This window comes from Anas platyrhynchos, chromosome 5, assembly GCF_047663525.1.
Source record: "Anas platyrhynchos isolate ZD024472 breed Pekin duck chromosome 5, IASCAAS_PekinDuck_T2T, whole genome shotgun sequence".
NCBI lineage: Eukaryota > Metazoa > Chordata > Aves > Anseriformes > Anatidae > Anas > Anas platyrhynchos.
Genome location: NC_092591.1, coordinates 54,077,348 through 54,102,314, shown reverse-complemented (window position 1 = coordinate 54,102,314; position 24,967 = coordinate 54,077,348). Strand labels below are relative to the sequence as shown.

Genomic DNA, 24,967 nt, shown 5'->3' with positions numbered 1-24,967 from the left:
TACAGCTCAGATCATCGGGACGCAGCTCAGCCATCGGCCTCACCTGGCCTTGAGTTTCATAACGTGAAAGTTTAGAATCCGAATTTAAAACTTCGTTTGCAATGCTTACATTAGGGGTTAAATCATCACAGAGGAAGGGGGGGGAGTAAATCAAATCTACCACAGAGATTCTGTTATCTGCAGAAAGGGAAGTGTCTGATGCAATGGTCCTGCCCTAAGAAGCAGCAAGGCAGTGACACCAGCTAGCACTGCCTCATCTCGTCCCTCGGCTGGCTCCTGGTGTCACGGGACTTGCAGTTTGGCTTCCCACGTGGCTGTTCTGGGGACAGTGCCCGGCTGAATGTCCCCACTGTGGGCAGTCAACAAAAGAGCTGTCACCACTCTGGAGAGCGGCAGTAATTAAATGAACCATGGCGTGCCAGCTTGGTACAAAAAGGCTCAATTTGAACCCATTTCACCCTGGTGGTACGTCAGCGTGGTTGTGCAGGGCACTGCAGCACCCGTGGCACAGCGGGTGAGCTTATCTGTGGAGATAGGATGGACCTGGAAGAAGATCTGGCCCCACTGCCCAAAGAGAAGCACATTTTGGTGCTCCTGGGGCCGTGCTGCCCCCAGGGGATGGTGCTGGTCCCACCAGCAGCCCGTTTTTCAGATGGCAGCGGGGCTAAATGCAGCAGGGAAGGGTTTTTGTGCCCGACCAGGCTGAGCAGCGAGGTGCTGAGCTTGCTTCTCCGGGGCCGGGCAGGCTGCCAGCGCACACCCACGGCTTGTCGCCTCCTTGCACGCGAGGCCTTGTGGCAGCACCTGAAATGGCCGCCCGCGGAGCCCGGAGGCTGAAGCGGGGCTCAGAAGGGGCAGAAACGTCCCTGTGGTGGATAAATGGCTGAGACTGGTGATCAGGGCTTCTGGTGGAAACACTGGTGGCTCTGCTGGGAGTTGAGCTCGGAGAAACACCCCTGAAAAGGCCGGGCTGTGCTGGAGGAGCCGCATCAGCCTTGGGCCTGTCTCCATCACGCTTCGGTGCTCTCTGCATGGCGATGCCACCTCTTGTCACACACACCAGGTGGCTTCTGGAGGGCAATGAGCCCTGCAGGACACCAAATCTGTTTTATAGGACAACTCCACCAGCCAGGAGCCCCCCGAGCACCCCACTGGCCGTTCACTGTCCCCATTATGGGGTCTCTCTGGCTGCCCGTGCCCCAGGGCGTGCTGTCTGCCACCTCTCACCGTCACACAGCCCACAAGGGAAAAACCCCGAGAGCCAAACCCCGGGGGCGGAGGCAGGGTTGGGGAGCGGAACCGAGAGCCCACAGGGCTCAGCCTGCCACCAGCGCGACCCGGCGGAGGCAGGATGGAGGATTTGGGTGAGCATTGGGTACCGGGGAGCCCTGATCCCGAGCTTGCAGCGGGGTTGGAGCTCCAGGAGGTCGGGGGCTTCTTGGGGATGCTGCAGAGGGGACGGTGGAGGAGCTTGGGGGATGAAGCTGGGTGTCTGAGCGAGCGCTTTGCCAAAAATGGAGAGCCTTGAGGCAGGAAATAGGCTTCTGGCGTGAGCGGCGGTGATGCAAGCACAGCTCCACAAAATGGGGACAAACCGCCCAAAGATGAAGAGCACCGCATCCGAGGGGGCCAGGGGGCAGCCCTGGGTGGGGAGATGGGGCCAGGGAAGCGGCCGCCCTACGTGGGGTGTGAAAAGCCAGCTCCTGCTGCAAGGGAAAAGTGAAAAGAGAAAGTGCTGTGCCCTCCCTTAGCGGCGGAGGGGCTGATCTGAGAAACGGGGCTGTGGTTTTGGGGGGGAGCGGCGGTGGGGTGAGGGTGCTTAGGGCCCCTGCCGCCCCTCAGGGCCCTGGCATCCGTCTGGAAAGGAGAAAGGGCGATGGCAGAAAACACCCCGCTGCCACTTCTGCTCCTCAGCCCTCAGGGGCAGACACGGCATGAGCCTTGTGCCGGGGGGCTGTGGGGGTCCCAGCTCTGTCCTCCCCCTGCAGATGCTTTGCTGGCGGAGCTGGAGCAGAGCTCCCGGCCAGCCTCCATGGACTACACGCTGCTGGCCCCGAGCTCCGCACAGCAGGACACGGCCGCGGCCAGACCCTCAGCCAACTGCAGCCAGAAGAAACATGCCCCAGCACCCCCAAAGGTAATGCTGTGGGGTCTTGACAAGTGGGCCAAAGCCCCCAAGATCCTGCTCAGCTCACGATGGTGGTGCCCACGAGGTGCTGAGGGGCACCAGGGGGCATCCTGTGGGCTGAGCTGCAGGGATGTGTCCTCGCAGGTGAAACTGCCGCCCCGGGCTCAGCCTCCCCACAAGGATTTGGAGACTGTGTACAGGTAAAATACAGCCAGAGGGTGGCCAAGCTGTCAGGGTTACCTCTTCCTTAGCTCCAGCATCAGCTTTCCAGCATCACCTGGTGGCCTCAGTGTTCCCACAGCAAACAGGTCCTTGTGGAAAACGGTCTGAGAGAGGCTGGGGGTTGAGGAGGGGTCCTGTGGGGTGAGGGATGTGCTCCTCACCTCACCCTGGGAGCGGTCCCAGCTATCAGCATACCTGTCCTTTACTGCTTGTGGGGAAAGGGGCAGCTCTGTTGGGGTGGAGGGATAGTCCCTGGTGCTCCCCAGCCCCAGCAGCAGCTGCAGCCCCCCCCCCCCGTGCTACCCGCAGCAGCCCCACGCTGACCCCACAGCCGCTGCCCCCCTCGCCCACCCCCACGGCGGCCGCCCGGCAGCTGGATGAGCTCCTGGCCGACCTGGGCCAGATGCAGAGCAAGGTGAGTCCTGCCCCTGGCACCAAGAGGGACACGGGCAGCCCAGAACCTGTCCCTCACCCCCCTTTATCCCGGCAGCTGGCAGCGACGGGGCAGGGAGCGGGGGCACCGGGGGGTCCCGAACCCTCCCTGGACCACATGCTGGGCGGCCTCACGCGGGACCTGCAGGAGCTGGGCATCACCGCCACCCCCACCGGGCTCTGCGCCTCCTGCTGCAAGCCCATCGCGGGCAAGGTGAGCCCCAAAGCCCCATCCCCAGCCCTACGGCCCCCCCGGGAAGGGGCACCCTCACCTGCTCCCACCCCGCAGGTGCTGACGGCCCTGGGCAAAGCCTGGCACCCCGAGCACTTCACCTGCGCCCGCTGCGGGCAGGAGCTGGGGGGGCAGCCCTTCTTCGAGCGGGGGGGGCAGGCGTACTGCGAGGAGGATTACCACCAGGCTTTCTCCCCCCGCTGTGCCTACTGCGCCGGCCCCATCCGCGAGGTAAGATCCCCCCTCCCCCAAAACCCCCCTACATGCACACCCCCTCACCCCGGAGCCTCATTTCACCTCTCCCCGCAGAAAGTCCTCACCGCCATGGACCAGACCTGGCACCCTGAGCACTTCTTCTGCACCCACTGCGGGAAGGTTTTTGGGGACGATGGTTTGTTCTGGAGGGGATGCGGTGCTCCCAGCCCCCTGCCACCATCCCAGCCCTGCTTGGGGCCTTTCCCCAGCTCGCCCCCTTCCCCGGGCACCCCTTGGCCCCTCTCCCAAGCCCTGGAATTGATCCCGGCACCCTCCCCGCAGGTTTCCACGAGCGGAAGGGGAAGCCCTACTGCCGCCAGGACTTCATAGCCCTCTTCGCCCCCAAGTGCCAAGGCTGTGAGCGGCCCCTGACGGACAACTACCTGTCGGCCCTACAGGGCGTCTGGCACCCCGAGTGCTTCGTCTGCGCGGTGAGTGGGGTCGGGCTGGGCTGAAGGGGAGCGGGCATCCCCCAAGCCGTGCCGGCACCAGCTCTGTCCCCTTCTCGCCCCCCAGGATTGCCTGACCGGCTTTGCCAGCGGCTCCTTCTTCGAGCTGGAGGGCCGGCCCTACTGCGAGACCCACTTCCACCAGCGGCAGGGCACCGTGTGCCACGGCTGCGGGCGCCCCGTGACGGGCCGCTGCGTGACGGCCGCCGGCCGCAAGTACCACCCCGAGCACTTCATCTGCGCCTACTGCCTGGGCCAGCTGCACAAGGGCTCCTTCCGCGAGCACGCCGACAAGATGTACTGCCAGCCCTGCCACGACAAGCTCTTCCTCTGAGCCCCGCCTTCCTTTCCCCGCTCTTAGCCCCCCGTCAGCACGGGCAGCGCCCCGGTGAGCCACAAACCCTACAGATTGGAATCCACCGCCATCCCTGGCATCGCCCCCGCTGAGCCCAACACCCCTCGGATCGTCCCATCCAGCAATATCCCTGGTGTTACCCCCTCTGTGAAGCAATAAAACAGCTGGCCCTGCTTTGGTTCTGCTTGCTTTGGGGGGTGAGAGCAACACAGGTGCTCCCCACTGCATCCCGGGGCTCTGCCCCACCTCCCTTCTTCCCCTCTCCAACCCAGTTTCCCTCGCAGAGCAGCTGGAGCCGTGCTGTACCAGGCAAAAACCCACCAGCACCAAGCCCCATCCCACTGCTGCCCAGCCACAGGGCAGGAAGAGCTGCTCCAAGCCGCAGCAAAAAATCTTACTGAGGGCGCCACGGCTTCCCTAAACACAGGGCTGGGGCAGAAAACGGGGTTCCAGAAAGGCAGCTCTGCAAACCCACCTTCCTTCCTGTGCTTAGCTTCACGCCACGCACGAGGACAAAGCCAACGAGCAGAGGAGCTCGCTGTTACCCAAGAAGGGGTAGGGAGCGATGCTGATGTCTGCTCCTGCAGCCCAGCTGGCTGCAAGCGTGGTTTTTGTTGAAGGGATGCTCTTGGCCCTAGATAAAAGAGCAATTTCTGCGTTATGTTACTCCTGAACTTGTGAAAAGCAAACAACAACAAGCCAGGGCTGCGGCACGGAGGAGGGCAAGGCAGAGCAGCAGGAAGCCCCGTGCTCTAGGGACGCGGGAGCGCAGCTCCTCCCCTCTCTTGCCATTTTTCGGTAGATTTACAACCAGGAGGAGGCATCCCGCCAGCCCCAGGGGCAGCTGCAAGAGCAGCATCAGTGCTGAGACAGCTGAGCAAGGCGCAGCCCGGGAGGTCAGCCCCTAGGGGAGGAAATAAATGGGTTATTGGCAAAGAAATCTGTAAAAAGACACGAAAAGCAGCAGCCACGCTTTAAAAACTTTATTTATATAAAAAAATCATCTTGTTTGAAAAGCGTTATAAGAGTGTGCACAGGAATCAGACAGGGAACAGCAGGGTGGCTCCTGCCCCCCCTCCTCCCTCCCCCCGGAGCCAGCTCCCCTGCCCACGGGGGGAGAGGAGGGAAGGGGGAAGCCGGGCTGTGAACTGGGTGGGGTTTTTTTGGTTCATCTGAAATTACAAAATTAAAAGGAATTAGTGTTTTACGTAGTCAAAAGGAAAAAAAAGAGAAGTTAGACCCCCGAGCAGAACTGAATCAACGTGAGGGGCGGCTGGAGCCGGAGGGGGGCTCGGCCCCGGGGCTGGGAGATGTTTGGGGCTGGGGGGAGGCACACGGGGTGAGCTGCAGCCTGGGGAGGGCTCCGCATCCAGTTCCTAGCCCTGCAAGGAGGCGTCCAGTTGCACAGGGAGCCTCGGCCTCCCCGCTTCACCCCCAAAAAACAAAAAAAGATAGTCACAGCCCCCCCCCCACCACAGCGCAGAGGACAAGGCTGCACGCCCCCAGCCCAGCCTGTCCTCCAGGGGAGGGGGCATGGAGGAGAGCCCTGCTCCCCCTGGGGCTCCCAAAATCTGGGCTTCCAGCACGGCCGCGGCCAGCTGAGGCTCCCGGCGGGAGCTCAGCCCCCCCAGCAGCCCAGCAAATCCCCCCTCGCCCCAGCCAAGCCGGGCAGTACAATTCAAAGAGCTATTTCACAGTGGCAAAAGAAAGGCACATGTCAAGGGGAGGCTGTGGGGCGCTGCCGCGGGCACCCGGGGTGCAGGGGGGGTCGTGGCCGGCCCCGCTGCTCGCCCCCTGGCAGCCCGGCGGCAGGGCCCGGCGCACAGCACTCCGCTACTTCAGCCAGTTCCCGAAGAAACCTCGCCCCAAAAAGCCCTGCCGCGTCTCCTCCGGCCTTCCTTCCCCCGGGGGGATCGCCCTCAGGACGGGGAAGCCCGTCCCGCTCCCCCTACACCAGCCTTCTTCGCACCTCAGGGTCCCTCCTGGCACAGGGGGCCCGTCCAGACCCCTCCCCGACTCAACTCCTTCTCCCCACACCCCCGAAGCCTCCTAACAAGAACAAAGCAGGGAAAAAAAAAGTTATTGCTGTTTCTTCTTCGCCTCGCAGCCCCGTGCCTCCAGCCTCCTTCGGACTCCAGCCCCACCACCAGCGGGGAGGGATGCTCCAGTTGTCCGCACAGCATGAACTGCGGAGCCATCCCCCAAAAAAATATATCCTATAGGCAACAGGAGGAGGTGGCGAGGCCTCCGGCCCCGTCCCTGCAGTCGACTGCGAGCAGAGGGGAGGTGTGGGAGGAGAAGGCAGCTCCTGGTGAAGACAGAAGGCTGGAGTCTTTGCAGCATCGGCGCCGGGCGGTCCCGACGGGCAGGCGGAGGGTTTGGGGTCGGTTCTCCAGAGGAAGGTGGCGGCGAAGGCCAGGGAGGAAGAGTTCTTGGTGAAGTCGTCCCCGAAGAGGGAGGTACAGCTGCCCAGAGGAGGCAGAGTGGCCTGGGCTGCCCCTGGCGGGAGCGGGCCCAGGCATTTGGCTGGCTAGTTGGCACAAACAGTCCAGCAAAAATAAAAAGGTAAAAAAAAAAATCAGTCCAATCCACCACGAAGTTATATATTTATATATATATAATATATTATCAACCCAAAGTGAACGGAGGCAGGGATGGCAGCTAGATCTTCTGCTGTGGGGAGAGAGAGAAGAAAAAAGGGAGAGATGTTAGCACAGTGACGGGGTGACGGCGGAGAGGTGTCGGTGGCCCCGAGGGATGGAGCAGCAGCAATCAGAGCAGGATTTGGCCGGGCAAAGCACCCCTGGGAGCACACAGCAGGATCCGCCAGCACCACTTCAGATTGGGCAGGGCACCGCGGGACATACCGACACGGGGCAAGGCACAGGGGCATCCTCCTCCGCCTCCTCTGCCTCAGGCTGCGGCTCCTGCCCCTCGTCCTGCTGCAGACACACGGGGTTAGTAGGGGGCAGCGGGCAGGGTTAGTCACGGGGGCCCAGCTCCCCCTCCTCGCGGCGTGCCGACCCCTGCCCCAAGAGAGGAGCTGCTCACCATCAGCGGCGCCGCCTTCACTGGCTCCGTGTCCCCGAGGTCGCCGGGTCTGTCCAGCGTCCTGCTGTGCTCCATCTCGTTCAGCGTGGAGTAATTGTCTGCAGCGGCACAGGGGAAGGTCAGGGAGCAGCCCCCTCCCCATGGGATGAGGTTTTCCCCCCAAACGCCAGGGAAACCGGACGCCCCAACCCAGCCCCTTCCCTACCTGGTCCCATGTTGCTCATCTGGATCTCCTCCCGCGAGGATTTCTTGTCTAAAAGGGGGGGAAAAAGCAAATCAGGCACAGCCCCTGGAGCAGCCCAAACCCAGCTGTGGCCTCAGCACTGCTCAGCAGGGATGCTGAAGGGCCTACACGAACACCCCAAGCACCGTTTCCAGCCCTGAGAAACAACTTAAAGCCCGAACCAACGGCCTTGGGCGAGCTCCCAAGGAACCTGGGGTGAGGAGCAGGTAGGGAACACGGCCCGGCTGGGGAATGACGAGGTGGCTGGCAACAGGGCCAGGTGCCAGAGGTGCCCCTACCTGTTTTTTGGTTTCTGTCGATGAGAGGCAGGGTGCTGTCATCGAACGAGTTGCCCCCTTGGGTCCGAGAGGCGCTGTTCAGGTTCACCTGGAGCACCAGACAGTGACTGCTCGTCCTTCCCCAGCACGTACCCCCACCCCACAGCCCCTACACCACCAGCCCCAACCATGCTGCCCTCCCACAGCCCTCGAGCAAGGGGCCTGAAGCAACCCGAGGGTGCACCCACAGCACTTTTGTGGCTTTTGGGAAAGAAACTGGACACCAGAGGTGGTGCAGACTCCCCTCCTGGCAGACCTTAACCCTCTGTAAGAGTGTTCTCCCCCACCCCAAAGAAATAGGGGACACCTTCGAGGGTCTCCAGTCCCACCAGCAAGGCGGGAGCTGCAACCGAGTCTTGCAGAGCTCCAGCAACCCCCTTCCCCCTGCTGCAGGACCCTGCTCTACCCACTAACACAGCACTTCCCCCACTGAACCCCATACCTGGAAATCTGACTTCTTCCAACCTTCCTTCTCCAGGGGCTTCCGCAGCTCCTTGTAGCCCCAAACCGTCTGCAGGACCAGGGCAGCTGCTCGGACCTCCCTCTCCGAGCGGTTCCTGGGAAGAGGCAGAGGAGGAGATGTTGGCAGAGAACACGATGTTGGAACAGCCCCGGCCTCGAGGCCCCTGGAGGAGCCCCTCTCTGCCCCCATGCCGCCCTCTGAGCGGAGCCTTACCCAGTTTTGTTGATCAGCACCAACTTCTCGATGCCCTGCGTTTCCCGCAGCTTCTTGGCAGCCTCCAGGTTCTCCGCGATGACCTCGTTGATGGTGTTGAGGATGGACACCACCGTGTCCTCCGAGAGGTTTTTGGCTGGGGTCTGCTGGCCTCCAGGCAGGTTCTTCACTAGGCTGGGGATCGCGTGTTTGCCTGGGAAGGGGACATAACCGTGTGTAAGGAAGCAAGAAAAAGGATAACGAGGGAAAAGTCCCCAAAGAAGAGTCAGGAATGAATTTTGATGCTCTGGAGCAACCTGAAGAGGAGCCACAACCCAAGATGGGGCAACCACTGCACCCACGCACCCCCTCAGCCACCCCAACCAGAGGGAGCTCCTGCCCGAGGAGCCAGATGGATTTGGGGGGGGCAGGGGCTCCCCGCAGCCCTCACCGATCAGCTCCTTGTTCCTCGCGTCCACGGCCAGGTTGCGCAGGGCTCCGGACGCCGCCTTCACCACGCGCTCGCTGTCGTTGGCGAGGAGGTCGGCGATGGCAGAGAGCCCCTTCTCCTGGCGCAGCGCCGAGCGGATGTACCGGCCGTACTGCGGGGGGAACACAGCACCACGGCGTGAGCCCGGGCACCCCCACGGCCTCACCCTGCTCCCGGGGCTGCTGCCAGCTCTGCTCGCTGCTCCCCGGAGCCAAACCAAGCCCCCCCAGCCATGCCAGGTGCTCCCCGCATCCCCCCCAGCTCCCTGAGGTGCTCACCGTCCAGCTGCCAGCACACAGGTTCTGGATTGCTCCCGCTGACGCCTCCAGAATGGCTGGGGTCTTGCTCTCCTTCAGCAGGGAGATGTATATCCGCACCACCTCGGGCTGGAACAGCAGCTCGTAGCCTGCCGGACACACGCGGGGGGCAAGGGCTCACTGAAGGGTTCTGAGACCAAGCAGGCTGCTGCTTCAGGGGTTTGTATCACCTCTGGTAAAACCTCACTGCACAGTGGGGCTGCTATTTACACATAGGAAGCCAGATTTGCCATCCCACTGGGAAGTTTTACACCCATGCTGTCTCTCCAGCTGTGGGGAGGGATGATGCCAGCCCCAGAACATGGGTGGCTGCTCAGATTTCCAGCAGATGGCTGCCAGTTCCTCCCCCAGCCCAGCCCAAGGAGCGACCATGGCTTACTGGAGCTACCCACAGGGTCAACTCCACCCTAAGCTTCCTCGTGATTCTTCTGGCCTGAAGCTTCACCCTCCCTGGAGACACAAGGGTACCCCCAGGAAACCCAGGGGGTTTGCGGCAGGAGGAGCTGAGCTCAAGCCCTAGGCCAACAGCCCAGGGAACGGATGGGATCTGCAACCCTCGAAGCCCCTTTCTCACGTTCACACTCCTTGAGGCAGGACATTTTGGCTTCAAAAGGACATTTTGGCCTGCCCTTCACGCCCAGGAGAGAAGAAGCAGGAAAACCCAAGGAGCACAGCCCAAGAAGCCAGCCCTGACCTCCACCGACACCAAGAGGCCTCCTCAGAGCCAGTGCACGCGGGCATCCACAGACACACTCTGCCCATCCGAGAGGTTCACTTCAGTGGGAAATCAACACTGCTCCTTCCCCAACTGCTCGGGAGCAGCAGCTCTGTGTGCTCCAGCCCTGCACCAACACGCCAGGCAACGTACCTTTGGCTGGAGTTGCTCTTTTGGGAAAATCCACCGTGTCGGCACCAGGGTCTTCCGGGAGCTTTTTACCTTCAAAGGGCAAGCACAGGGGCATGAGACACCTCTTCCCAGCCACGTCAGCCCAACAGCTTTTAGCCATTTTTTGCGAGAACGAGCCCAGAGGCGAGCTGCTGAAGCTAGCAGCGTGTACCAGGAGGGGCCACCAAGGGCATTGGGCACAGAGCAGGCAGCGCGTGGCCAGCTGAAGGGGGGGCAAAGAGCCAGGAGAAGCACCCAGTGGAACCAGGGACAAATTAAAACCGAGAGCACACTCACCTCTGGAGAACCACTCGTCTATTGGCGAGGTGGAGAGGAGGACAGGAGAGAGGGGAGGCAGGAGGAGAGGAGTGCCGACAGCGTCATGGGGCAGATCGTGTGGCAAGAAAGCGAAGGGGAGGGGCGACACAGGAGAGAAGGGAAGGCGTGGAGTTAGCAGAGGTCCATCCACCACCGTCCCGCCACCACAGAAACCCGCCAGGGCGCCGTTAGCTTGGGCCAAACGCTTCGGGCAAGCCGAGCTGCAGCTCCCAAAGCCAGGGGAGGAAGGAGCCACCGCGCCTCCAGAGAAAGCCGCGCTTTAGCCTTCACACGAGAGATGCCAGAGGAGCAGCGCAGAGATCCCAGACCACCCTCGAGCCCCGCTGGAGCTGAAACAGATCCATTATGCCACCTCCCAACCAACCTTTGCCCTTCTTGGCACCGAAGCAGCTTGCGGCGTGGGGCCCGGTGTTGTTGGTGGGCACCAGGGGCGTCTCCTGGTAGCGCTCGGCGTGGGGGATCTCCCGGTGGACTTGGTAGGACAAGTTCCTCAGCAGGCACACGCAGTTCTCCACCAGCTGGATAGGAAGACAGGAAACTTTAGCCACAGCAGCACGTGCCCAGTGCACGGTCACAACCCCGAGCTGCCCAAACTGGGGCCAGAGAGATGCGCGGCTCCATTTCAGCTGCATGCCCCTGCCCAAGAGGGGCACAGCCAGTCCTTGCTTGCTACAAGAAGTTCACACCCTGCTGGGCCAAAAAGCTCTCTGCCACACACCAGTCCAAGGCAAGGCTCAACAAAAATTCAATTACACCCCACACAGGCTCTCTTCCCAAGCAGAGACCACAGGAAGGTTGGAGCCTGTTTGTTTTTCAGCTTGTCCTGTCTAATTCCTGCCCCAAATCCTTCCTTGGGAGGCACGGACCCAGCTTCAGCCACCCTGAGCAGCAGAGCACTGCGGACACCAGCCCCGCTGATCCCGGCGGCACCCCCACCTTGCTGTCCAAGTCCTTCTGGCCGATCTCGGCCTGGATGATGTATATCAAGGCGTCCACCAGCCCGTCGCACTCCCGCAGCTTCCTCCGGGCTTCGCTCCTCTCAGAGCTCACGTTCCTGGCAGGCAGGAGAGATCCGTCACCGGAGAGGAGCAGCACACCCCCAGCACAGCTCAACACCCCCCTGGCTTCTCTCCACTGAGAGGAACACCCCCAAAATTAAGAGCTGCAGCACCAGCAGCTGTCCCAGGAGAGCAGCTCCTCTGCGGAGAGCACGGCTGCTCCCATTTAGCCGTGTGGGACTGCTGGGGAGGCGCCTGGCAGCAGCCCAGCCCGCACCAGCTGTCCTCCAGGAGCCCGTACGTACCTGAGGCAGCCGGCGGTGTTGGTGAGCACCGACTCCCACTCGATGTGGCGGGGCTTCGAGTCCTCGTTGGGCTCCCGCTCCCAGCCCGAGCGGGGGATCACCACCTCGTCGGTCAGGGCGTGCAGCGCGTTGTCCACGATGGCCATCTTGATGGAGTCGTGCGAGGACAGGTTCCACAGCGTCCCTGCAGGAGCACACACCAAAATTGCGGTCAGACCACGGGGGGTTTTAAACCCTTCCTGGTGCCCCCCTCACCCTCCAAACCACCCCGTCCCCTCCCCGTTACCTGTGATGACCTCCGTCAGGTCCATGTCGTGCGCCTTGCGCAGCAGGCGCACGAGGGCCGGCACCCCGTCACAGTTCTTGATGGCGATCTTGTTGTCCTGGTCCTTGCCGAAGGAGATGTTCTTCAGCGCCCCGCAGGCTCCGTAGTGCACCTCCTTCTTGGGGTGGTCCAGCAGCCCCACCAGCACCGGGATGCCCTTCAGCTTGCGCACTTCGGTCTTCACCTTGTCGTTGCGGTAGCAGAGGTGCTGCAGGTAGGCGGCGGCGTTGGATTTGACGGCGTCCAGCCTGAAGCTCAGCATGGCGATCACCTCCGGCAGCTCGGGCTGGCGCCAGCTGCCCGGGGCCGGGCCCCCTTTCCGCAGGCTGTCCAGGCTGGCCAAGCTGCCCCGCTCGTGCTGAGCCAGCGGGGCCCAGTAGTACCGGTCGGGAGCCACTTCGTCCACCAGCATGTCCTCGTAGCTCCTGGCGGAGGGAAGAGCCCGTGCTGAGGGCCGGGCGGCTCACCCAGCACCACAGGTGACTAACAAACACGGGCCTGTGGCCACTAGAGGGCAAATCAGTCCCATAACAGAGCTGCCGGGAGAGCAAACCGCCCCAAAGCTCCTCCAGGGCACCCCGAGCACAGCCTGCTGCGAGCCAGGCGGCGACACCAGCGGGCACCGTGAGCACCCAGCCCGGTCCTGTGCCATCTACACCCCTGCTGTGCCATCATCCGAGCTGCCCCGCAGCACCCGTGGGCACACATCTCCTGACCAAACCTCTGCCCTTGTTTTAGAGGGCAAAACCTCACCAGGGCTGGGCTCGGACTGCTTGGCACACCCCAAAACCACCGGGGCTGGGAGCAGCAGGCAGAGGCTGCAGGGACACGCAGCCACCCCCATGTGCTGAGGGGGCACTGCACACCCCAAGCACTCCCTGCACAATTTTCTCAAATCTTACTGATTCTAGGAAGAAAGGCAGGAGCAAACCAGCTGCCAGCACCCCAACCCACAGCCACAGGATTCCAGAGATCGCTGCCATCGGTATCGGCTCACAGGGAGGGAAGAGCCTGCACATGGCCAGATTTTGGGGGTGGAGGGCGAGCAGGCAGCCCCACAGCTCCCATGGCTGGCTCTCCGCGGGCTGCTGGAGTCAGCGGGGGCAGCGCGGGGCGGGCTGGGGAGATAAAGCCCCGAGCACAACCGCCCTGACTGGTTCCTCGCCGCGGCAGCAGCAGCGCTCATGCTGGCACAGGCCGCAGGACAAAGCTGCTCCTTGAGTCACCGCGGGCTGCCGGGGATTTACGGGACACGCCTCGAGAGACCAGGGATCTGTCAGGGGCTGGCAAACGCCTCCTCTCTCCCTTCCTCTCCCTCCCCAGCACGCCCTGGGAGGCTGCCATCAGCCTCTCCTACCCCCCTGCGGCACCCAGCCGTACGCACAGCCTCCAGCCCTGCCTGCTTCGAGCCCTGAGCCCATGGGGGCACCGCAGGACGCCCCCAGCGCACCCCAAGCCCCCCAAGCCCCCGCTGAGCTCAGCAGGCAGGCTGGGAGCGCTGCCGCCCCCCCCCCAGCGAAACAAAGCGAGGGCGAAAGGAGCTGCCACTGCCGAACAGGTCTTGCAGCCTCCCCCACCCTGTGGGAGCGCCGCAGCGCCTCCATCGCCCCGGCACCGCTCCTGCGGGGCGGCTCGGGGCTCATGGATCAGTGGGAACGCTGCCGCCGCTCCCAGAACGGGGATTGTGCCCCAAAACGGGCACCGGGCACGGTTACGGGTGAGAGAAGTGAAATGGGGTGGGGGGTGAGTGCCCCATCCCAACACCCGGCTCTGTCTGGGGCCGCCACGGCAGCGGGATGGGAAGCAGGGAGGGAAGGGCCCGGAGCTACGTCCAGCCGCCCCGCGGAACTCCTCGCTGCAGGACGAGCGGCTCAATTAGCCCGGAGTTTTAACCACCAATTAAGCGGGCAATTAGAAGCGGGCGCAGGCTTTCTCCTGCACGAGCCCTGCTCCTGACTCAGCGCGCCGCGTGGCCCCCGCGCACCTCCCTGAAACCCAAACGGGAGGAAAAGAGACCCCGGGGAGCCCCCCCACCACGCACGCAGCGCCCCAATACCTGAGCCGACGCCGGGGATCGGACGGGGTGCCCGCCCTCCTGGCCGTGCCGTAGTCCGACATCAGCCCGTAGTCCACGTCGTCGAAGCCCACGCTGCGCTGGTCGTCCTCCAGCCCGTAGGGCTCGGGGTGGAAGTGGTTGAGGTCCATGTTGCTGCCCCCGACACGCACCTGGGGCTGGGGGCCGTAGATATCCTGCCGGCTGGGGGCCCGGTAGGCGTCGGCGGAGGGGCGGTAGCGCTCGTCGATGCGGGTGACGCGGGACAGGCTGCCGTAGCTGTGCTCGCTGCCCGGGTAGGCGCCGCCGTCGTCGTAGGGGCGGCCGTAGCCGTCGGGGTAGTGGTAGTTGCGGGGCAGCGTGGCCGTGCCCGGCTGGCCCAGGTAGGCGCCAGGGCCGCCGGTGCCGTTCTTGCGGAAATTCCTGTCCATCGTCTGCACGTAGCCGCTGCCGCCGCCGCCCACCGGGGAGGTTTCCAAGGGCAGCCCGTCGGGGCCCAGCGGGACCTGCTGCACCGTCCGCGTGGTCACCGTCTTCACCACTTTCTTCACCTGGAGGGATGGGTGGAGGGAGCGTGAGGGGGGCCTGTCCCGCACCACGGCCCCAAAAACCCATGGAATCCTCCTGTTGAGGAGCAGCGGGGTGGCAGTCGACCACCCCAAAAGGACCCCGACCCACCCAGGACCCTACCGTGGTCTCGGTGCGCCGGGTGGTGCCGTCGTCCGAGGTCTCCACCGACACCACGGACATGGCTCCTTCGGGGTCCTCCTCCATGGTGTAGGTCTCCTCTACGATCTGGCCCGGGTCCTGCATCCTGGGGATTGTGCTGTACAAGAGGTGGCTGTGGTCCTGCGGGGACAGGGGCACGGGGTCAGACCCCAGCACCAGGCACGAGCCTCCCTGGGACACCTGACCCATCAGGGAACTCCCAAATCCCCTTGCACACCAACCAAAACCCGCCCCAAACCCATTCAGGCCAGTGTGGCTGCCTTCAAACCCGATGTTTTCGCTCTCCCAGCTGGGTGTGGGACACCGCCAGCCCTGCTCCAGCACCCCAATGCCCCCACCCACACGGGGGCTGCCCAAAACCAGAGCTTTCCCCTCACCTGTGGGCCGTTCAGCTTCAGATCTGGGAACTTCTGCCTTTCCAGGTCAGCATCGCCCAGGAAGCGGCCGTTCTGAAAGGCACAGGGCGAGGGCAGGCCAGTTACCCAGCCGCCCGGACCCCAAATATCCTCTCTTTCCGCCTCCTGCTCCCACCCCATGCGTCACTGCCAAGAGAGGAGCACGGCGAGCCCCCGCGACCACCCCAAAACCAGGCCGTGTGTCTGAGGGCGTTGTGCAGACACCTCCTGGCCTCCAGCAGCCCCCGTGCCACGAGCACTGCCCTCAAGAGCACGGTGCAGCACCCAGCACCCTCTCTGGAGAGGGTTTGCTCCCGCACGGCACCACGCACAGCCCGCTGAGAACACCCCAAAACAGGAGAAGAAGAGGACAGAGCTCTCCAGCCGAGGTGGATTAATACACATTTCAAGCCCTGCGGAGAAGAGGCCTCCCCCAGCCCTCATTCAGCTCCTGCAGGCACGAACACCGAGCTCCCAGGACCTCGCCGCGGCCACGCAGCCCTACAACAACCTCCTTCCAAGGAGCCAAGAGGGGCAGACGCCCAGGTTCTGACCACATCCAGCCTTCAACGCTCAAAGAGACACCAAAACCCGAGCCGACCCGCTGCGAGACCCTCCAGGCCAGCTCCACGTCCCCAAAAAGACACCGTTCGCCCAGCTGTGTCTGCACAACCCTAATCACTCGTTCCCAGCCACGTGCAGCACCACAAATCATCCTCACGCCCCGTGGAGAGAGCCAGGTGGGGGCTGCCCTCCTCTCGAGGTGGCTGGGGGGGCTCTGGGGCTGCCCCCAGCGAGGTTTTTTGTTACCTGGTGCCGCCGGGTGAGCGTGCCGTTGGCCAAACCCGGGCTGGCGTCCTGCGGGGAGACCCGGACTCGCTCCAGCTGGGCCGAGACGTGGCGCCGCTCCTCCTCCAGCGCCCGCGTCAGCTTCTCAAACTGCGCCTCCTGCTCCTTGACGGAGGCAAGGATGCTGGCGGTCGACTCCACTTCCGAGTCGTCCATGGGTGCCGGGAGCCCAGGGCGGGCAGGGAGGGGGCGAGGACGCGGGGAGGAAAAAAAAAAAAAAAAGGGGGGGGAGCCGGCAGGGAGGGGAGCCCCGCTCCTCGCTGTGCGTGATTTGGGGGGAGAGGAGGAGAGAAGAGAGGGCAGGAGAGACTGATTTTATTAAGGCAGCTGGTGAGAACAGGGGAAAATATGATTGATGGCAGTAACGCCCCATCCCGCCCCGCTGCTGGGTAGGGAGAGGGACCCCAAAGAGCACGGCCCCAGGCAGGGCTTGGCCACCCCTTGCCCAGTGTTAAGCTTGGGGAATGAGTGAGGTGTTGGGGTCAGGCAGCCCTTCTCCCATCACGGGTTTGGGAAGGCCACGACTTGTTGGGGTTTCTCCTTCCCACAGGGCTGCAGGGGACCCTATAAACCCCCGTGAGAGCTGCCAAGCCCCTGCCACCCCCCAGGTCCCCAGCAGGGCTCCCAAACCTGGGGCCAACAATCTGGGGCCCCCTCCGCCACCCCGTGCCGGGGGAGGGCAGTGAGCGTGCAGACAGACCACAATCAACGGGATTTGGGCAGAGAGACAGAGAGAGAGAGAGGAGAGAGAGGCGAATTTGTTCCATACAGACCTGTCGGAGGAGGAAGCTCGGGTGTGATTGGCAAAGGCAGCGGGACAGCCGGGTCTAGGCGCAGAGAGCCATGGCAGAGAGAGCCCAGCCACCACGGGGAGGAAGCAGCAGGGGGGAGAGCTGCGGGGACAGCAGGACAACGGGGTCACCGCATGGGGAGGGGGGCTCCGGGCGCCAGGCAGGGGCTGGGGGCTCCTCTCCCCCTCCCTCCTGCTCTGTGGGGTGGGTGCTGGGCCCGGCAGGCCCACAGGAGCTTTCCCAAAGCCACGCAGGCACGGCAGGCGTGTGGGGACTCGTCCGAGCCAGGCAGCCGGCGCAGGAACGGCTTTCCCACGGTCTCCAGCCCCGCTGCGGCTCTGCCCACCCTCCCTCGCACACAGGCAGCACCCCAAAGCCCAGGGGACGGGGATCGCTGCCCCCCACAGCCCCCCCGGGGGTGCAGGACCCCAAACCAGCAGCCCCAGAGGCGGGCGAGGGTTTCCCTGCCCCATCCCGCACCTCCAGGCGTTGTGGGGCCGCCAACAATGGGATTTGTGGGGCTATTCAGGGCCCCAGATAAGGGCCCGGAGCAGCCCTGCGAGGTTTCCTTCCTGTCCCTTCCACAGGGAGCGCGGCACAACGGCCGGGGGGGAAGGGACAGCCCCGGTCCCTCGCCCCCCAGCTCTCCTTTTCCCCCCACAAACACCCAAAGATAAAATTGTGGGGCTGTCCTCCAAAGCCAGCTCGGAGGCTGGCTGCAAGGAAGGCTTTTCATCATGGGACAGGCGCTCGCCGGCACACCCGTTACTTAAAAACCCAAAAATATTTCAGCTGGCTGGGCTCAAAACAAAAAAAAACACAACCTCAGAGACATGGGCACAGGGAGCAGCACGGCACCGACCCCAAAGCTGCCACCGCCAGGTGCCCTGAGAGCACCCACAGGGCTCCTTTTGGTGCAGGACCCCTGGGGATCCCATTTAGGGGCCGTCCCCAAAAGCAGGGAGGAAGCAGAGGGGACTTTGGCCAGGCAGAACCAGCTCCTGCCAGGCGGGTCAGCCACCGCCCCGGGCGCCGCACGGACCCACCCTGCCCCACAGAGCCGCGGGGAGACGGCTGGGAGCGAGGAGGGGGGGAAAAAACCCCGCAAGGAGCGGCCGCCCCGGGCTGTCTCCCCGCTGCTCTCCTCCCTCTGTCGCGTGCAACTGGTCTGACCGGCAGCGGGGCGCGAGGCCTGGCCCTGCTCCTGGGTCGGGGCACCCAAATCTGCCTGGGGAGGGAGGGAGGGAGAGAGCAGAGAGGGAGTTACCTGCCCAGATGCGAGCAGAGGCGCAGCAGCAGGCCCTATAAGGGAAAGGGCCGGCGGCCAAGGCAGGATAAGGAGGGAGAGATAAGAGGCAGGGTGGGGCCGCGGGGAGGAAGCAGCCCCGGCTCCCCCCAGCCGGGCGATTGGGATCATTGGGATTGGGGACGGGGCTGGGAGACCCTCCCGGGGGGCTCGGGAGCTGCGGTGTCAGGATTGTGGGGGCTGCCCCTGGGGAAATACCCCACAGGGACAGCCCCGTGCCCTCGGCCCCTCTCCTTCCCAGCAGCAGCACCCCGAATCGCCCTGCTGGGGGTGCCCGTGCCCCCCGTGGGTGCCAGCAGCGTGGCTGTGGGGTGCTGGGGGGGGGGCAGCACAAAGGCGGCTCTCTCCTCCTCTCTCCTCTTCTCTCCTCCTCGTCTCCCGGCTGTGGGAACCCGCAGCTGAGCGCGGCGCGGGGACAAAGGGATTGATTTCGCAGGCACATCCCCAGCCGGCCCCCCCTCCCCTTCCCTTCCCCTCCCCTCCCTCCCCCCGGCCTCCAGGCTTCCTGTCACGGTAGCGGCAGAGCTCGGGGGCACGGCAAACAAACAAACCCCCAGCGCCGACAGCCCGGGAACGGGGCCAGAGCATTCCTGGGACAGGCCGAGCTCCGGCGGACAGCGGGGCTGCGGCCCCCCGAGGAGCTGGGGGGCATCACGGGGCCGCCCCACAGCTCCGTGTGGCTATGGGATGCCCCCGATCCCCGTGTGCTGCGCCCCGCTGGCACCAGCAGCCAGGCTGCGGGTTCCCAGGCGGCCGCCTGGCTTCCCCCAGCAGGAAAAGCAAACAGCAGGCTGGCGGCGAGGAGATAAGGGCCGGGCCGTGGGGCTCAGGGAGCAAAGTCCCCCTGGGTGAAATCACTGGGACACGCAGCGGGACAATGCGGGTCTCGCCCCTCCCCGTGTCGTGGCCCTCGCGCTTCCCCCTTCCCGGCACAGCCACCTGAGCTCATTTCCTCTCCTGGCACCTGCAGCCGTGTCCCCGAGGGGTTGGGGCTGCCCTGAGGGGCTGGTGCTGCCCGCAGGCTGCTCAGCACTGCCCCAGGGCTGCCCAGGGGAAAAAGGGACTCGAATTAACCCGGGGGGGAATCACCCGGGCAGCACCACGCACTAGGAGGGCACGGCACCACCTCACCGGCACACACAGTGCCAAAACCACCAGCCTGTGCCAAGGGGAGCACCAAAATCACCAAGAAAACAGGGCAGCGGAAGGGGGCAGGAGCACAAATCCCCCATAGGGACCCCCTCCAGCCCCAGCCGGGGTGCGGGGCTGGGTGAGCAGGCTGGGGGTGAGCCCACCCCCCCCATCCCACCACCGAGGGGGAGCGCAGGGCAGGAAGGCGGCGTTTCCTGGTCAGCCAGAGGTGACGCCACGGCTTCCCTTTCCCGTGAGCTGCTAAACACCGCGTCCTGCCAAGGGCCGCTCCCCGCCGCCTCCGCCCCGCACGCAGGCAGGCACCCAGGAGGGGCACGGCACCGTCTTGGGCTCATCCGTGGTGGCAGCACGCCCTGGGACGAGGGACATCCCGTGGGGACAAACTGAACCGTGCTCACCCCGCAGAGCAGCAGGCCGAGGATCCCGGGGGCAGCGTGCAGCGAGGCAGGCCCGGCAAGCAGCGACACGCTCCCAAGAATGCGCCCTGCTGCTCCGTGCCGCGCTGCTCCACGGGGCCGGGGGCCTGCCGGCGGCACGCAGCCCGGCCACCCGCCCTCACCGCTCCCAAAAACTGGTCCCGGCAGTCAGCCGCGCTGGGACGGCACTGGGAGGGCTTCTCGGCGGGATCACGGTGTGAAAATAGGGGAAAAAACACACAAATCAGTGCTGTTGAGCTCCTACAAACCGCCCCCAGCAGCCGGGAGGAGGAGGGCTGTGTCCTCCAGGCTCCTGGGCCGGGCAGGGGGTGAACTTTGAGCAGCCTTTGGGGCCAACGCCCCGCAGGAACGGCGGCAGCCAGGGCGGGCTCGTGCCCTGGGGGAGCCCCGCAGCGGGCTGACGGCTGCCCCATGGCCACGCCACGCCTGGCACCCCGCTCCTGACTCAGCCCCGTGGGGCTCTGACCCCAAACCCGGACCTGGCTGCGCTTCCCCCTCCCCAGAGGTGGGGAAAGCAGGAGAAGGAACTCCTGATCCCATAGTTGGGGTATGGGGACGGGACGGAGCTCAGTCCCTCGGATACGTGGTGGCAGCGGGCGAGACAATGCGAGCGGCTATTTTGGGTGGAAAGGCGGGCGGATTAGCAACAGCCACGAGACGCGGAGGAGCCAGACACGCTCATGAGCCAGCGCCAGTCATCGGCCCGCTGCCGGGAGCCCCCGGCCTCCGAGGAGACGGCGCCGAGCCCGGCGGCCCCAAAACGGCCTCGGTGGGGGCAGCAGAGCCAGCGGGAGGTGGCGGCCACCTCGGGGAAGTCCGGGACTTTGTTCTGCGGGCTGTAAACCCGGCCCTTCTCCGGCAGCCTCGTGTGGAGCCGCGTTCCTGCGCTCCGTGCCAGGGGACAGCTTCCTCCGCCCGCCGAGCCCCGTGGCACACGCTGCCCTCGGTCACCCTGAGGTTTGGAGTTGGCACCACGGCCAGGCAGCACCTTGATGCTTTTAGGATCCCCGAACAGCCCCAGTGCTGCTTCTGGCCATCAGGGATGATGATGATGGGCGAGGGCAGCAGCAATATGGGGATCTGGGTGTGGGGGGCGAGGCTGGGAGCGCCACACACCCCTCAGGAACACCCCAAACAGCCAGGGATGACTACAAGGGGGTGCTGAGAAGGGAAAACAAGGAACTGGAGCAGCACCCTAAGGTCACGAGAACCAGCAGGCTGCCTGGAGAAGCCGACACCAAAATCTGGAGGTGGTGACCAGCCGCACCCCTCACCTCTGCCTCGAGGTCTCTAGGCTGACCTCGAGGGCTGCTGAGCCGGGGCCGTGTGCCCGGCGTCACGGCCAGCAGGCGGTGGCTCAGCCCTGCGCAGCCCCCGAGGAAGCGCTCTCTCTCTCTCATCCTCCCCCCCCTTCCAGGAAGGCTCCGCATCACGCAGGACGGCCACTGGCATGCAACAGCGTCCCGGCCACGTCCAGCCGGGTGGGGGGAGAAGGGCTTTGAGGGTGTTTGTTGGGTTTTTTGAGGTGTTGGGGCAACCCCCAGCAGGAGGGGTGCAGCAGGCATCCCGCTGAGCCCACACCCCTCTGCTGGGGGTCGGGGTCCCACAGCAGGACCCCAAAGCTCTGCCAAAATAAACCAGCACAGCCCCCAGGAGCGAGACCCAGGGATCCACACGCTGCCAGCCCCCCCACCCCCAGGGCAGCATTTTGGGGGCAGCCCTAACCCCCCCCGCCCCCCCAGCCCTGCTCCCACCCCCCAGGGCTCCTGGGCACCCCGGGGGCATAGCGGAGCCGCCCCCCCAAACCCAATTTCCCCGTGGTCAGCCCCCAGCGGGGCTCCTCGCACTGCCGGGGCCCCACCCCGCGCACTTGCCCCGGCGGAACAAAGGCGCAGGGGGGGAGGGAAGGGAACGGAGGGGCCCGCTCGGACTCACCGCGGCCGGGCTGCTCCTGCGGGGTTGGTGCCGGGAAGCGGAGCGGCTCCGGATCCGGCTGGGGAGCGGTGCGGAGCGGGCCGGGCCGCGCAGGGCCTCCCCGCCGTGCGCCCGCCGCCGCTCCCGCACCTAAAATGGAAGGTGCTGCGGCGGGGCGGGGGGCGGGGCGCCGATGGACACGCCCCCTCGTGACGTCACGGCCCCGCGAGCCAATGGCGGAGGGCGTTGCTGCAGGGGTGAGGGGCGGAGGGGAGGGGGCGGGGCTAAGGGGGCGAGGGGGCGGGGCTAATGGGGAGGGGGCGGGGCTAAGGGGAGGGGGGGGCTGGGGGGGGCACCGGGGCTGGGGGTGCCCAGGGAGGGGATGGGGGGGATGGGGGCGGCCTGCGCTAATGGGGCATGGCGAGGGGGGGTGCAGGGGGTGAGGGGCTTCGGGGAGGGGAGGGCTTCAAGGGGTGGGGGTCCTCAAGGGGTGGGGGTCCTCAAGGGGTGGGGGTCTTCAAGGAGTGGGGTCTCCAAGGAGTGGGGTCTTCAAGGGGTGGGGGTTGTCAAAGGGTGGAGGGCTTCAAGGGGTGGAGGTTTTTGAGGAGTGGGTCTTCAAGGCATGGGGTCTTCAAGGGTTGGGGGGCTTCAAGGAGTGGGGTTTGCAAGGGTTGGGGGTCGTCAAGGGGTGAGGTGTTCAGGGGTGGCGGTCTTCAAGGGGTGGGGGTCATCAAGGGGTGGATGTTTTTGAGGGGTGGGGTCTTCAAGAGTTGGGGGGCTTGGAGGAGTGGGGTTTGCAAGGGTTGGGGCTCTTCAAGGGTTGAGGGTCTTCAAGGGTTAGGGGTCTTCAAGGATTGGGGGTCTTCAAGGATTGGGGGTCTTCAAGGGGTGGGGGTCTTCAACTCCTTTTGGAGGTCTAGACACGGGGGGCCGACACCCAGCGACCTGGCCAGGCAGACACGGGGCCGGGCTGGGGCGAGCCCCGTGCAGATAAGCAGGGTGCTGGGGGGGGGTCTCGGCTGCCCCCACCAGCCCAAAAATCCCAAATTCGCTGCCTCGCCTCCGGATGGGGGCTGGCGAGATCCAGGCTCTTTAGATCATCCTTCCTGCTCCCGATTGCCACACTCCCGGCGAGATAATGACACGAGGAAAAGCCTTGCCGAATGGTTTGGGTGGGGGCAGGTGACTCCAGGGGTAAATACGCCTTGCCCGGTTAGGCAAGGAGGAGGAGGTGGGGAGGACGAGGACGTGCTCAGCGCCTGCAAGTGTTTGAGGAAGGCAAATCCCCCGGCCAGGGGTGGGGTTGGCTGAGGGTGATGCAAAAATAAAGGGGATTAAATTCGGGCGAGGGACAAACCGAGGCCGGTGGCTGTCGCAGCAGCCCCCAGACCCTCCCTGAGGTGGGTCGGTCACCGTGCCCCCGTGTCTGATGCGTCCCCGCCTGGGCGCTGCTATTTCAGTCAGCCCAGGAATTTCGCAGCCTTTCAAGTCTCTGGAGGGTTTCTTCAAAGATGAGCCAGGCTGCTGCGAACACGCCTGTGTGGGGCTGAACGGGAGCCCCAGATCTCTTTGAAGCCTCTTGTCCCGGGGGCGGCAGGCCCTAATAGCGCCCTGTCACCTCGGCTGCTGCTTCGGGACACCCCGCAGCACAGCGGGGCGAAATGGTTTAAACACGAGCAGCGGGGCAGAGCACTCCGTCCCACCGCCTGCTGGGAGGAAGAGCTGCGTTCCCGGCATGGGAAAAAATTCCCCTCTTTTCCAGTAATTAGGGGTAATAACGCCTCGCACGTCCCCTTTCATCCTGCAGCGCTGCCCATGCCTTCCCCAGACGAGACGCCCGGAACAGAGCACGACGACTTGTTTACAGCCAGAGGAAGGCTCCCCGGCGGCGGGGGGCAGGAGGAAGAGGAGCTGCCGTGCCGTGCCGTGCCGTGCCGTGCCGTGCCGTCCGCAGGCCCAGCATTGTTCCGAGGCAGCGCTGCCAGGCTTCCGCCACCCCTTCCTATGGGAATCCCGACACAGGAGGGGAATCGGCTCCTTTGTGGGGTGTCTGCGTGGAGCAGGAGGGGGCACGGTGGGGCTACCGGGGCTTTTTGAGCCTAATTTGAAGATGTTGAGCAAAAAAGTGAGGTTTCACCCAACCCCACTGGACACTCATCCACTGGGGCCCCCACCAAGGACAGGCTCTCAAGGGCAGAGCACAGACCTGGCCGTGTCCTCAGGGTCTCCCTCCAGAGACAACGAGGGTTAATAATAATAAAGGAGGGTGCGGGTACCTGGACCTCATCCCCCTCTGGCTTTGGGTACAGCTGGGGGGTGTCTGTGAAGAGAGGGGTCTCTGGGACAGCAGGGTGTGGGTGCTTCCTCCAGCCTGCCATTATTTGGCGCTGAGCACCAGTAGAAGTTACACTCGTCAAAGGCCCCTTTTGTGTGCAGCTATCTACAGGAGGATTGTTTGCTGGTATTGCCAGGTCATATAGCAGAAACTTTTTAAGGGCAGACAAGGAGAGGAGGGAGAGGCAGCACCAGGGGCTGCGGCTGAGGAGCGTGACCGGGATTAGCGTTTTTTTGCCTCTGTGAAACGCTAAAAATGCCTCCAAGCGAAGGGCCTGTCGCCTGTGCCAGCCTCCTTCTGCAGGCTGCTGGGGCAGCCCGCAAACCCAGAGTGGACTCTGCCCTTTAACGCTTTGCTTTCCCTTCCCTGGCCAGCACCAGCAGGACGCGGAGAGGCTGCTTCGCACAGCCCGCAGCCGAGGGGCTTTGTCCCTCCTGTGTCACCTGCTGTGTCACCTCCTGTGTCACCTCGGTCAGCTCGTGTCCCCCAAGCCCCCGTGCTGCCTGCCGGGAGCACAGGCTGTGTTTTCTCTCCTCCTTCAAGCTCGCAGCTCTCTGCCCCTCCTGCAGGCAGAGCAGCAGCAGCTGGTGGCCAGGATTGCACCCTAGGACAGGGTCACCCACCCTTTGATCACCCCTGCCTCTGGGATGTCCTCGGGAAGCTGAGCGACACAAGGAAGGGAAGGGAAGAGCCCTGCCTCGCCAGGAATCCTCCCGAGGGTGGACGTGCAAACGCTGCGCCACCGAAGGCTCAGCCTGCTCCAGTTCTCGGGATTTTTGCCTCACCTGCTCGCCAGCCGCCCGGTCACAAGGGGAAGTCCTCTGATATCAGCGCCTTGGAATTTTTTAATTTAGCTTTGCCCTGGCTCCGTTGCTTTGCCTTGCCTTCTCCTCCCTGGTCAGCTCACCCAGCTGACAAGCGATTTGCGGCGTTACCGTCCCACCTGCAGGCTCCTGCTGTACAGGGCTCCTGCTTTACGAGTCGGGCTTGGGGTCTCTCCCTCAGC

At 64.5% G+C, this 24,967-nt stretch overlaps 2 protein-coding genes across 10 annotated transcripts; one reads left to right on the top strand and one right to left on the bottom strand.

Annotated features, from left to right (window-relative positions):
- Positions 1–865: 865 nt before the first annotated feature.
- LPXN (leupaxin) lies at positions 866–4,247 on the top strand. Its single transcript, XM_027458142.3, has 9 exons — positions 866–1,364; positions 1,989–2,137; positions 2,273–2,328; positions 2,660–2,765; positions 2,841–2,996; positions 3,072–3,245; positions 3,324–3,405; positions 3,552–3,700; positions 3,786–4,247. The coding sequence occupies exons 1-9, from the start codon at positions 1,352–1,354 to the stop codon at positions 4,050–4,052; spliced, it is 1,152 nt and encodes a 383-aa protein (XP_027313943.2). The 5' UTR covers positions 866–1,351; the 3' UTR covers positions 4,053–4,247.
- Positions 4,248–5,041: 794 nt separating this feature from the next.
- Positions 5,042–21,807, bottom strand: CTNND1 (catenin delta 1). 9 transcript variants are annotated; one of them, XM_038180663.2, is made up of 21 exons: positions 21,648–21,807; positions 16,800–16,919; positions 15,988–16,286; positions 15,160–15,231; positions 14,744–14,902; positions 14,057–14,604; positions 11,962–12,425; positions 11,676–11,859; positions 11,309–11,426; positions 10,737–10,890; positions 10,331–10,348; positions 10,016–10,084; positions 9,109–9,236; positions 8,792–8,942; positions 8,362–8,554; positions 8,128–8,242; positions 7,647–7,734; positions 7,330–7,377; positions 7,125–7,222; positions 6,941–7,015; positions 5,042–6,746 (listed from the first exon to the last, which is right to left on the bottom strand). In XM_038180663.2, the coding sequence occupies exons 3-21, from the start codon at positions 16,180–16,182 to the stop codon at positions 6,735–6,737; spliced, it is 2,889 nt and encodes a 962-aa protein (XP_038036591.1). In that variant the 5' UTR covers positions 16,183–16,286; positions 16,800–16,919; positions 21,648–21,807; the 3' UTR covers positions 5,042–6,734. The 9 variants fall into 9 exon arrangements, with proteins under 9 accessions (XP_038036591.1, XP_038036592.1, XP_038036593.1 ...); XM_038180664.2 differs by having other exon boundaries at positions 5,042–6,743; XM_038180665.2 differs by having other exon boundaries at positions 6,941–7,012.
- Between the last annotated feature and the right edge of the window lie 3,160 nt (positions 21,808–24,967).

Excerpts from the sequence above, each read along its gene's own strand:
- LPXN (XM_027458142.3), top strand. Across the intron at positions 3,246-3,323 it reads GCGCCGGCCCCATCCGCGAG|AAAGTCCTCACCGCCATGGA; the intron begins GTAAGATCCCCC and ends CTCTCCCCGCAG. Across the intron at positions 3,406-3,551 it reads GAAGGTTTTTGGGGACGATG|GTTTCCACGAGCGGAAGGGG; the intron begins GTTTGTTCTGGA and ends CCCTCCCCGCAG.
- CTNND1 (XM_072039120.1), bottom strand. The coding sequence starts at position 16,182 with ATGGACGACTCGGAAGTGGAGTCGACCGCCAGCATCCTTGCCTCCGTC. Across the intron at positions 15,232-15,987 it reads CGCTCACCCGGCGGCACCAG|AACGGCCGCTTCCTGGGCGA; the intron begins GTAACAAAAAAC and ends TGTGCCTTTCAG. Across the intron at positions 12,426-14,056 it reads GATCCCCGGCGTCGGCTCAG|GAGCTACGAGGACATGCTGG; the intron begins GTATTGGGGCGC and ends TCCCTCCGCCAG.